This window comes from Falco peregrinus, chromosome 2 (assembly GCF_023634155.1).
Source record: "Falco peregrinus isolate bFalPer1 chromosome 2, bFalPer1.pri, whole genome shotgun sequence".
Lineage (NCBI taxonomy): Eukaryota > Metazoa > Chordata > Aves > Falconiformes > Falconidae > Falco > Falco peregrinus.
In genome coordinates this window covers 5,129,926-5,142,637 of record NC_073722.1, presented here as the reverse complement: position 1 = coordinate 5,142,637, position 12,712 = coordinate 5,129,926, and the positions used below count along the sequence as shown (strand labels likewise).

Here is a 12,712-nt window from a genome sequence, read left to right as displayed (position 1 = left end):
GTGTTGACACACCCTTTGGAACTGAATCACACTAAGGCTGTTCTGTGAGTTCAAACTGTATGAGTCATCAGAGAATCCATGCAGGGCTTGGCATGGCATGAATGCTTTCGTAACCAGAAAAGCTTGAGTTCAAGTTACACCTTTTTAGAGAGCAGAAATATTTTGGTTATTTTTGTTGATTGCCTATATATATCTAAAAAGGCAAATTACAGGGGAGGAGTTTTGTGGCTGGGATCATAAGGTGTGTGAATTTATCCACACACAGCTCCTGACTCTTTCTTCCTGTATGATTTCACTTATATCTAATAATGCTAAGGGGTATTGCCCATTTGGCTTCGATATGATCTGTATTCTCCATGGGAATTTCTTCCAGAACTTGTAAGCCTTCAATGTTACTGAGACCTCTGCATCTCCGTCAGACTTAGCCAAAACTGGCCAACAGTTTTAAGTACTTAGTAGGGGTACTGAAAGTTTCCCTGTGTGAGCCCATCAAATTTTATTTTAGAAAATAAGGATTAAAATATTCCAGTGAGTATCAGTCTTTTAAGTTATAGGTATTCTTTTTTTGTCTTTATGAGCATGTTACAAAAAATTCAAAACCATATCCTTTTGCTTCAGCATACTTCCTAAGTAAGGAATCTTACGTCACCTCACACATCGGTCTGACTCTCTTAGCTAGACGTAACATTACCTAACTCTAGTTCAGGGGAGCATATTTTTATATTTAAGACAAAACCAATGGAAGGAAATTAGAAAAGGGTTTTTCTTTCATGAATGAACACTATTCTCACTGATTCTGTTGGGAGCGGTATTGACTCACGAGGGGAAAAAAAACCCAGCAAACTATTGGAATTCTGTTTAGGTGGAGATTTATGCACATTTAGTCTCAAATTGGTACATATTACATACCTAGTAGAAAGGACCAGAAATGCATTGTTTGTCATACTGTGTAAACATGGAAAATGTTTTAATACTTGAAGTATTCACATGACCAGTAATTTGTATAGTCGTGGAAGTGAGTGATGAAACTAAAACTTGCTTATGTTTCCAACTTTTTTGGTAGTTACTGAACGCTAATGAACCCAAATTTAACCCTCAACGGTATATTTTAAAGAGGAACGCTAATGAACCCAAATTTAACCCTCAAATGGTATATTTTAAAGAGGAACGCTAATGAACCCAAATTTAACCCTCAAATGGTATATTTTAAAGAGGAACGTAGATCTAATGCTACTTGTTGTTCATGTCTTGAGAAAGATGGAGAAATAGTTGGGTATTCTGGGAGTATTTGGACCTTCTGGGTAATAAAAATGTGAAGTAGATTTTTAAAGAATTTCTAAAAGATTAACGGTAAGGTGAATTCTGGGTACCAATGCCAAATATTCTATTTACTAAAAGATAGATACTTCATCATGCTGAAATGATTAACACTTCCTAATCAGGTTTCTTTTCTGTCACTAGTTTCTACATTTCCCAAGAGTGACGTAGAAAGCTGGTGTCTTGCTAGTGCTACATAGTTCCCTGTTCCACTGGGGAGAAAACTGGGCAGGTTGTGTCAACCAGAGGACTTAGCTGGGGGCCACAATGAACGCCACTTTCTGCTGGGAGTTCAGAAGCTGAAATATCTTCCTGAGCTTCTGCCTCTGAGCAGAACTGCCTTGCTGCCCGTCCCAAAGTGAAGCAACATGTAAATGAATGTCACAGGCATCCATCTCCTCTATGGGCTCTGGCTACCTGACAGGATCTCATTTGTAACATTTCAATTTACTCAACAAGGAAACCTTCAGAAGAACTGAGAAGAGGCATAGTGAGTTTTAGGTACTCTGTTTTGAAGGTTGGAGGGTTTTTGTACTTAGTCTGTGGACACCGATTACTGCATATCTGTTTCAGTGACGTGCTTTCACGCAGTAACCTTAAACCATTTCCAGCCTGCAGAACAAGTTAATTTGGACAAACACAGTTCCTGTAAAATAACAGGAAGCCAAAAGCAGGGAACAAAAATAACCACCAGTAAAAGCTTGAAATTTACAATTTTGTATTATTAAAACCAGTAGTAAATGTCTGGAGAAAAGGGTAAGAAATGTGACTTGCAGTCAGCAGTTAATGGAGCTTTTCTTTTTTTTGTTTACATTTAAGCAATAAAAATAAGGGGGGGGGGGGGGGGGAGTCACAAACACCACAAGCATGACTGGAATTATTAATAAAATTTGCTTTAGTGGTAGAGCATTAAGGAAATGCAGAATATAAAAGCAGTACTTTGTCCTCTTCTTTCCTTTTGCAGCTGTAAAAATAACCAGTAAAATGTACAGAATATTGTCAGCTTGAACAGCTTTCTTGGTATCCTTTTAGACTTGCAGTTACATTATTAGGAAAATGTTCTGATACTGAAGCATCTGAGTGGTATTTTGAGATGACAGCAAGTACCTATTTAGAACTAAGTGCAGAACTTTGACTTAAGTTTATTTTTCGGTACATAGCTGGTCAAAAGAAAACATAGCTAGTGAAAAACATGCTACAACAGGAGAAGTTTTAAGGTTCAATTTTTTTTTTCTAGAGAGAAAGACTTACTTTTAAGTTGATAGCAGTTTAAATACAAGTGCTTAACTTTTTCTGCTGAATGCTGTATTTAATAACAAAGATTGCTGTAAGGAGCTTTCACTTTAGAAACATGTAGTCTTAGCTTTTGTCCCTCATCAGATACTTAGTTACTTTTCTCAATTTCATGAAGAAACAGAGGGAAAGGAGGAGATAATACCAGTTTCTCTTAATCCTGCATTTATAGGATTCTCAGAAAAACAGTATTAGAAAGAGTCCAGGGTCTGGAAAGAAGTTTCTGTGTGATCGGATTTATTCCCGTGCCTTCAGACAGCCACAGTTTTCACACACACTTGTCAAGTTCAGTGTCTCATAAGTTTGACCACAGCACTCCTGATAAGTGCTCCACACCTTAATTAATTGGCTTTCAGGAATAGAAACTACGTTATGATTTTTAATTTACACTTATGATAAATGAAATAGTTTAGTAGTATTTCTTGTGCCAACACTTTTCCTTTACTTCTTTCAGTTATGGCCAGTCCTTTGATGTGTTTATAGAGAATGATCAGCCATAGACTCCTGTGATGGATTCCCCTATACCTGGTGATCTTTGAACTCTTGCTTATGGGAATTAGAAATGTTTGTGATTTTTCAAGACAAGATCTTACCAGTGCCTTGAACAATAATGCTAGTATTTGCTATGGGGAGTAGGCTTGTATGTGTGATAAGTCGTAAGTTAGATACCCACCTAAGTTAGTTTTTTAGTAATACTGTAGACGGCTGGAATATCTTCAAATTTTAATTCCTAATTACATCTTGGCAAAAACCATTAATTCAGCTTCCATGTCTGTTCTACTGCCTTTCCACACTTCTCAGAAATCACCTGTTTTCTGCTAGAATATCACTTATAACCAAAATTTCTCAACAGCTGTAGCGGGGTAACTACCCATCCCCTTCCAACCTTTTGACAGGTTCTCTGCAAGCACAGATCTCCTCATCTTCTCCCGGTCAGTTAAACCAACTCATGCTCTTGGCAGCCCAGACATGTCTCCTAGTATTTTGTGTCTCCCTAGATGATCCAGTAAACTGAGCTTTGTATGTACAGTTTTCCCTGATCACGCACTTACTGCTGCTGACTATGATGTGACCTATATGTTGCATTCCAGTAGAAGTTTGTGGCCATGTGTAAATTATTCAGACATCCCAATTGTTTAATGACCTGATCAGTACATTTTCAGATGGTGTGCATAGCAACACGTGTACAGTGACACTGCACTTCACATGAGGATGAAGTCACAAACTTGTAAAGCATCATTTAAAAGTTAAAGTTACAGAAACTATGATGGCAGTTGTCTGTCTATGTTTTGTTCTTTGATTGTCTGTCTGAAACCAATTAGAAATGGAGTGTTCAGCTCTTTGTAGGGTAAGGCAATGTGATCTGGGGCAAACAGTATTTATGTTTAACATTAAGCATAGAAATAGGCCTGTGGGGCCAACTTAAAGCATATGCTTAAGCATATGCTCAGCATATGCCTTGCTGGGCTGGATCTTAGTACAGGCTCCCTGCCATTTTGTTGTCTTGTTGTTGCATGTTAATGAAATTAAAGAAGGTTCCACCATGTCTCAGTACCTTCTCGTTTTTTATTAAGAGCACCGTTACCTATGCTTCATCAAACATTTTTTCATACAACCAATACATTTGCATATATGCCTGTCTTCTGCTTATGGGCTCATCAGGAGAGACTCTGCTCCTGGGGAAGCTTCAGATCAGTTGTTTTTTGTGTGAGTTGCTGTTGCTACATTCTAAACATTTTGCAGTCTGTCAGGCTCTCATTGCATTCTCATTGCCATAGTTGTCCTGCTACAGCTAAACATCTGAAACAATTTGGTTTAAACTGAAAGAAATAAAAGTCAGCTTCACTATTTTCCAGAACTAATGCTTCATACTTTTTTCCCTCCTTCACCGAATGTGTAAGCTGGCGTATAAAGTATCTTGGCCTGTTACAGAGCTGCGAGCGGGAATGCTCTGCAGAGTCTGAATGATTTGCATTAAAAGAATTTACTACCACATGCAAATTAGGATATAGAATCCTGCCTGATGATAATATATGTGTTTGTAGATCACCTGCCATGTTTCAACGAACTAAATAAAACAATCCTTGAAGTAAAATCACAGTCTGATTTGGCTCTGTAATTTTGCAGATATTTTCTCGAGTAGATTACTGTCTCTAGCTCAATCTGTGAAACTGGCAAACAACATCGATGCAAGCCTGACACTCTTTCTCAAACAAATCTGGAAAGCTCCTGTCCTCTCCAAATATCTGGGCACTGCTGTCTACCTAAGACAGTGAAAATCAATCATTTTCCAGTCAGATCACACACACATCTATCCTGCTGTTGATCCAGCTGCACTCTGTATTGTAAACCAATAGCTCCTCTCACTGAAGGTCCTTGGGGTAGTATTAATTACAAAGGATAGTAACTAATAAAAGCATATACAAGATTTGGCTTTAAAATTAATACATATACTGTACCAGAAAATTACATTTTAAACCTGCTTTTTATAATATCTTTTGTGAAATGGCAGGGAGTAAATAACGGGTAACTTAGAATCTTTTAAAAAAGTCATTAGTCCGTTAACACTGTCTGGTCGATCTCTGTCATCTTAAAAAAGTTCTTTTGAATACCTTGGGGGAAAATATTTAGTTGGTTCAAGTCAATCAAACTCACAATTTACCCTACAGTACTCAGCACCAAGAATGCCTGTAATATAACTGTAAGGACCGCTCTTGGTGGGGAAGGGGGGTGGTTATGATAATTATTTTTTCTTTGAGCCTCTGTTCATACTCTGACTATATTAAGTAGAAAGGTCAAAAATATTTTCAGACACAATCTGTAGGGAAACTGCCAGCTTGTTTGGAAACAGTAGTAGAGTCTGTGTGTTCTGATTCAAAACATACCAGACAAGGTAACTTACCACCTTGTTCTTCAAGAGCCTTTCAAAACCTGTGTAAGCAAGCAGGCAACTAGCATCCTGGAGTTTGCCCCCTGGTTAGCTACACAGCTAGAAAACCTTGGATTTCAAAGGGGTCTAGGCTCCACAGCTACAAAGCAAGAGGCAGAAAGACCCCCAAAAGTTATCCATGAGCTTGGATACTTTTGATGTGATACTCCTATACAGCATTTAGGAATTTGCAATATATTAAGTTATTAATAATGCTGTAATGATAATTTTTGGATTTTCTATAAGTGCTTTCAAAAAAAAAACCCCAACAACAAACCCCGCCAATCAATCTTCTTTCCTTTACCTCCCAGTTCTTTCTGGAATTTTACATGGAAAGGATATTCTAACCTGGGATGGTCTCTGTCCATTGGTAGTTATGGATTGTGGTTATTAACAATTATTAACTTAATTCTTTGAACGAGGCATGAGCAAGCAATAGCATGTTACTATTCATTTAGGCGTTGATTCACAAAGCACTTGCTCACATTTATTAGCTGATGCTTGTTTGGATGTTAGAACTCCTCCCTTATGGCTGTAGGTGCTCTAGCATCTGATCAGTAATGGAATTAAACCTGTAACAGTAAAGGCATACGTCATATATTCATGAATAAACTGAGGGCGGGGAAACCTCCTCTGACTTCTCACTAACCCTTTTTATAGCTCCATATAAAGTGGAACAGAAGGGGTGACAGAATGTCTCCCTGCAGCACCCCACACTTCAGAACTTACCAGGAACAGAAGTGATTACAACTAGCTATCAGGGTCTCTTGCAGAAAATAGAGCAGGTGTCAATGAGATTCCCACAAGTATTTTCAGTAGCCTGTCGATGCAAAGTATTGCTGAGCTGAGCTAATCTTCGTAGTGCTATCAAGAAGTAGAGAGAGTTATCAAGAAGTCACACATCAGTATGTATTACGTATTGAAACCATAGTAATGGTACTTGCAGCTGTATTCAACCTGACGACCCGTTTTTGTGCATTGGCACAGTCATTCATTTCCTACTGCATTACCTCTGCCCCATGAAGCCAACTATAGAAGAATTCCATGAAGATTAATCCTGGATCTTCCCCTGCAAAAGTTAGGCATGCTACTGTGGTTAAACTTGGAGTTCTTTCACCTCAGCATCTAGGATCGGGTGTGAGCGTAGTAGAAAACATGCCTGATCTAGGTGACTGAACAGCAGCTCTGATTTTGCAAACTCATGCGTTCCAGTAGCACTTTGTGTCTGCACAATAATTACGGGCATTCATTCCATCGCAGTGTTCGCTATCTATGAGCTGAGTGTCTTGGCCGATCGTTGGGCATCCTTTTTGGCAGTGAAGAGTATCTGATGCTTCCAGTGGAATATTCATTTTGCCTGTCAGAGGTCTATGTTAGAGCTACTTACAAACCCATTCACAAAGAAAAACTTTCAGGAGGTAATGAAGTAGGACCAAAAGTACAAAGCAAAAAATGCCCTTTGCTCTCTCCCTTCCCCCTTCTCCCCACTTTATTAAGTAAGGATCTTAAAGACTGCGTGAGAGAATGCTGAGTAAAATGCTTTCAGGCACATGGCTGTTAAGTTCATTCCATTTGTTCTGATCCTAGTGCTGGTATCATTAAGTATTTGAAGGCTAGTTTAGCTCCTTAGAAGCACAGAATTCCAAATAATTTTAGTATGAAATGCAAGTCTTACTATTTCCGTGAGTGCGATTTATATTGCCTTATTTACGTGCATACTTTTCAGGTATTGACTACCACACTTCTTCAGCAAAACGAGAGCGTGGAAGTGTTGTGATTTGTATGCAGTCCCTTGCTGTCAGCAAACCGGCCGAAGCTGTTCAGATAGAAAAACTCTGACGAGGACAAAACTGTAGTGCTAAAACTGAGTGTTGTCTGTTAAAACTTGAGTAGAGTTAAGCACGCTTTATGTAAATATATCAAAGCCACCTGCTAGAAATCATTTTGGCTCTGCAGTGTTCCAAAAGTTCTGTACTTGTTGGGTCTGAAAATAAATATCCCGTTGCATTTTGTTGCCTGCGTGTAGTACCATCAGTGATTCAGTTCTAAGCTAAAAGAAGGTTTGAAAATGGTGTCTCCTCTAGCAGCCTGAAAACACTGCAGGAATGTCAGGCTCTAAGGTACACTGTAGCTGTTATAGAAATTCACATTTTCAGTCAAAGACAACTTATCAAAAAATGAATAAAATAGAATTTGCCTTTATCTTTAAAAGGTCTTTTAGAAATTCTCCGAGGTAGTTTGCTGATAGCTGCAGAGTAAAACTTTATTCACTGCCACGTATCTTATTTCCGTAGATCTCAAGAAGTTTAGCGTGCATCTTTTTTTGTCACAAAACTGACTGAATAATAGCAGCAGAGTTCAGATAGTTTCTGAAAACCAGTAAGTTTTTCAAGCAGTGGAGAATCTGGCCTCATTATGAATACCAGAGAATGCAGCAATATACGTGTTACCTCAGAGGTACAGTTGATTCAGGCAGGGTTCCTGTTCGGTTGAGCTGGAATTCTGTTCTGATATCTTCTTGTATTAATTAGTATCTTGAGTCTCCCATTATAAAAAGGATCCTTCATGCGTACCTTCCAATTTACTCCAACATAGGCAGTTTATATTTTTAATGTATTTTTTGAAGCAGTATTACATTAAAAATTCTGGTTTCCCCATTTGTTTTATCCTGAGCTCGATGTAGGAACACTGTAGAGGGAGAATGACTTTTTTTAGCCTTCAGTATTTTGGCCTCCAGTGTGTGTGCCCGCTCAGTAATGATAGTGGGCAGGATATGTGTACCAGTACAGCTGAGACCGGCCAGTATGCAGAATACCATCAGAAAGCTTTTCTGCATTTATCTTTTTATCTCGAAAAGGGCCTGAATAGAAGAGGTAGTAAAGTTCCTGACCCTATGATAAAGCTGTGACGTAAACTGGCAGTAGATGGAAAATACTGTCTAGTTTGTCCTGTGACATACCATCAGTAGGTTAAAGTTGCCTGTTATTGTATGATGTCACGCTTTTTCTGCAGTTGTGGTTTGGTTTTGTGGGATTTTACAGTTTTGTTTGTAAGTACCGTATAGAGTTGAGATATCTAAACGAAAAGATTCATGTGCAATTTATATTATTTTGCTGCAAATTATTACCTTTTAAAAGTGCATTGGTGCACAGTGACTTGATTCCCTACCTGTTGACTCCATTGGGAGTTTTGAAATGGATTACTCTGGATACCAAGACACATGTCCTGATTCTGTGTATGGCAATACAGTGAACAACATTAAGAGTGTCAGTGCTCTCTGTAGAGGCATAGTAAATCACTGGATGAAAACAACCACATTTCCTGCTTATAAAACATTGAAAAAGACCTGATAACTTTGGCTGCTTAAAATTTATTTGGAGACCTACTCTCTATACCTTTAAGTTTGCACAAAGGAGTGAATAAAGCTTATAAGCAGCCTTTAAAATATTTCCCCATTACTGTATAGGGGAAATTTTTATGGTTTACAGTTTCAAGACCAAAAGTCAATCACTAGTTTTTTATCCCAGAGCATATGTTTACAACAGAGATACTAAAGACTTGAAAATAGAGTAGCTTATAATGGAAGAGACAGCTCATCTTTAACTTTGGAAGGACAAGCAGTACCAATTTAATTAAAGCTGTGTTAAAATAGGACTGTCATTTGTATCACAGTGATTCTCCACCCCTCTGAGAAGTCCTCCTGCCTGCCATTTTGTGCCACACATTCTTGTCTTGTACAAATTAATAGATCGTTTTATTTTCCGCAGGAAATCTGAAGACTTTTATAGCAAATCCTCCAGTGTCAAAATGAACACAGGTATGCTGCTTCTGCAAGATTTTTCTTTACTCTTCTGTGTTGTTTAGTAAGCAGAGAAGGTCCCTACTCTATGTAAATTTTCATGAACAAATTGCGCTTTAGTTAGTGGTGGACTCAATTTAAGCAAGATATTTTAATAGTATGTCTGCTTACGTGCATTTGTATTCCATATATAAAATTTGCATACATGTTTTTCTATGTATGGATATATATGGATATGTGAAATATACATGCATGTTTAGCCTTCTGTGATGAAGTTGTAAGTATCAGTTTTGTATGTGTATGTTTTCTGTAAAAATATGTAGTATAAGGCCATAACAGCTATGGAAAAGTGGTGTTAAAGCATCACATTTTCCTAGGAAAATGCACATGCTTTAAATATACTTTGTTTTCATTCTCTACTGTCATTAAATTAAGGCATATATATACACTACCATGTATTATTAGCTACATTTGTATAATCGGATGAGGGTAACTCTTTTATACTTGCAGGGGCTTGTATTTTCTCTCAAATTGCAGTGATAGATGTATTCACCAAACGAAGTACTCTATAAGCAGTTATCTTCATGATCTGTGACAGCATACTTATATTTGCTCCTGAATCATTGAAGTCGGTAGATCATGCTGCTGTTTTTGCTGGAAGTGGGAAGAGGCCTCCAAAAGCAGACTGCTGAAATCCTGGCCTCACTCGTGTCAGGTGTAAATTTTCAGTTGCAGTCAACTCTTCATACTCTATAGGGGAACTGTCTGGTTTGCAGATGAACTGTGGCACAAGAATAGGCACATCCATCCTTCGCAGGATTGGTTTTGTCATTGACTGTAGTGCTGCACCATGACAGCTTGAAACTAGCAAGATGTCTTATGTGGGACCCAAGGACCCGAACTACCTCTGAAGCAAGTTTGGGTGTCTCAGCAGAACGCTCTAAGTCAAAGGGATTAGCTTTTCCATGGCACAGGTTGCCATTATCTAGACCGCTGTATTAACGAGGCTTCCTGTTGTCTCGGTGAGTGACTGAAACTCAGTAGGACCAGGTTCTTGGAGGAATTTTTTAAGGCAAAGTTAAAATATATTGGCTCACTTGAAACCACTACATTTGTAAATACAGTCAGCAGGAGAAATGAAATTTCTCAGTTGGGTTTGTGGGTTTTTTTCCCCAGTTTTGGTTGTTCTTAATTGTTTTACAGGCACTAACCAGGGTGGTGTGCTTTTCATTTATGGAAATACTGTTTGAAATTTGTCCCGTTCTCTTTCATTTTTAGTGAAGACATCTATCTTAAATATGTCAGTGTGTAATTAAGGTAGTACTAAAATACTGCTGGCTTCGTAGCACCATAATTTCAGAAGTAACTCAGCTAATCATCATATGTTTGACTATGATTACATTGTGCATTGCAACCATATGAGTTAAAATCATATGATAGATGTCATTTTATAGCTTCCACTTTGAAAAATGTGGATAGAGTGGTAAATTGCCAGTTTGTGCAACTGCAGCTCTGAAGTATGGTTTTGTTCTACGTTGTACAAAGAGTTTTCATGTAAGCTAGAAATTCTCAATTTAAGGAATCTCTGTGGCTGAATTACTTCTATTGGGAATTGGGAGTCCTCTTATCACACAGGAGCCTTGAAGAGAGACTTAAAGGATATGAACACGCCTGAAACCCTTTCCAGTTACCTAAGGGTATCATGACTCTCAGCTGAACTTTAATCTACTCTGCATTTAGACCGTAAAAATACTTTTCATCTTGTATGCTTGATATTAATGTGCATGTTACCAGCTGCACCAAAAGGAGGTATTGACAAAAAATGTGGTATTTCCAATCAGTTCTATTGATGTAGATTTTTTTTCCTGACTGTAAAAACAAAATAAAATCTAGTGAGTAGGGTGTAAAAGTGAACATCTTGCACCTATCTGATGATAAAGCATCACTTCACTAATGAAGAGAGTGGGAGTGACTGAGGTGGAATTTGTTCTGCATGGTGTTCTGATCTAGTTGTTACCTCTTTTATTTTTCATAGTATGTTGTCTTTAAACATAACTTGAGTGCTGCATTTTGTGGGTTTTTTCATATTTCACTGCTTTCTAACAGGAATTTCTACATGATGCAGTTATAGGTTATTTGATAGTATTGATTTGCCACTAGTTTGTTTTAAAAATACACATTTTGGCAATTACTGCTGCAGATAAAGGAGCACTCTAGTTTGATATGCCAGTAACTGCTGAAGTGGCAAAGCTAGCATATACGCAGCTCTAAAAAGAAAAAGTAAATCTACTGCTTAGAGTGGGCTCCTCTTAATCCAGTGTTCCCTGTGGCTGTAGACTTGGCAGTCTGTCTCAGCAAACCCTGCAGAAGATATTTTTGTCTACAGAGAAAATGTTTTGAAGAGCTTTGGTTTTCAGTAATCTACCATATATGGGAGGGATTTTTTAGCGTTTGATGTTAATTCTGTACCACATGTTAGGAAAGAATATTCAACATCATAAGGCAATGAAAAGTTTTGCAAAGGCAAAGAAAGAGATGTAAGATATAGGGGAGGTTTTCAGAAGTACCAGAGGTACTTTGGCTTACAGTTCTTTTGGTGTTCAAATGCTGTCATAATTTAAAAATAGTAGTCCGGTAGAATGTGTGCCTTTTTTAAACTCAGCATTCATCAACAGAATAGTATTTCAGACTATACATAGGAGTTCCCATCCACAGGTCTTCAGGTACGTTAACTTGGTGAGACATTTTGAGAAATTTAAGTCAGAAAACCTGAGCTGCCCATGAAGCTCACATCAGATTAAAACACAGGATAAATGTGCTTACTGTTCATACTACACATGTACATGTGTAGCTGATGTTGGGGGAAAGCTAATACAAAGAATGGATGCAAGCTAATATGCTAAAACAGATTCTTAGTGTCCATCCATAAATATTTTGGCTGAGTTTGACTCAGATAATTCTTGATAAATGCATCTAATTTTAAAAGTATTAAACGAGTTAGCGGTTTCCATTAGATGAAGCACATGAAGAGCATCTGAGTGAAAAAGAATGCAGTTCTGGAAGACAGAAAATATTTTGTGGTTGTTAAAATTATTAATGAAAGTCACCACATGGATTAATCTCTTACATTTTGTCTGCGAGACAAGAATAGAAAATCTTGGGTCCCTGCAGAGTTCCTGAATAGATTGTGAAGGCACTTTTGGATCACTAAAGCAGATGAGGTGGGCTTGAGTGTTTCAGGCATTCTACAAAAAATTTACTTTGTTGATCATTATTTGTTGTAGTTTAGCAGCAGCAAAGAACCAAGTAATAGTAGGTTCACGTGTGTAGTCAGTGTTAGGTTAGGTGATAAAAGGTGGTCTGCACACCCATGA

General features: G+C 37.9%; 1 protein-coding gene across 19 annotated transcripts in view; it reads left to right on the top strand.

Annotated features, from left to right (window-relative positions):
- The window catches only part of SORBS2 (sorbin and SH3 domain containing 2), a 231,182-nt gene that overhangs the window by 135,434 nt on the left and 83,036 nt on the right, over nucleotides 1-12,712 (top strand). For 17 of the 19 annotated variants that reach the window (XM_055794870.1, XM_055794874.1, XM_055794882.1 and 14 more), the window contains exon 3: nucleotides 9,307-9,356. The exons of the other annotated variants lie outside the window; for them this stretch is intronic. In XM_055794870.1, coding sequence (XP_055650845.1) covers nucleotides 9,347-9,356 — 10 coding nt within the window. In that variant the 5' untranslated portion in view covers nucleotides 9,307-9,346. The remainder of the gene's footprint in view (nucleotides 1-9,306; nucleotides 9,357-12,712) is intronic. 19 annotated transcript variants of the gene reach the window in all.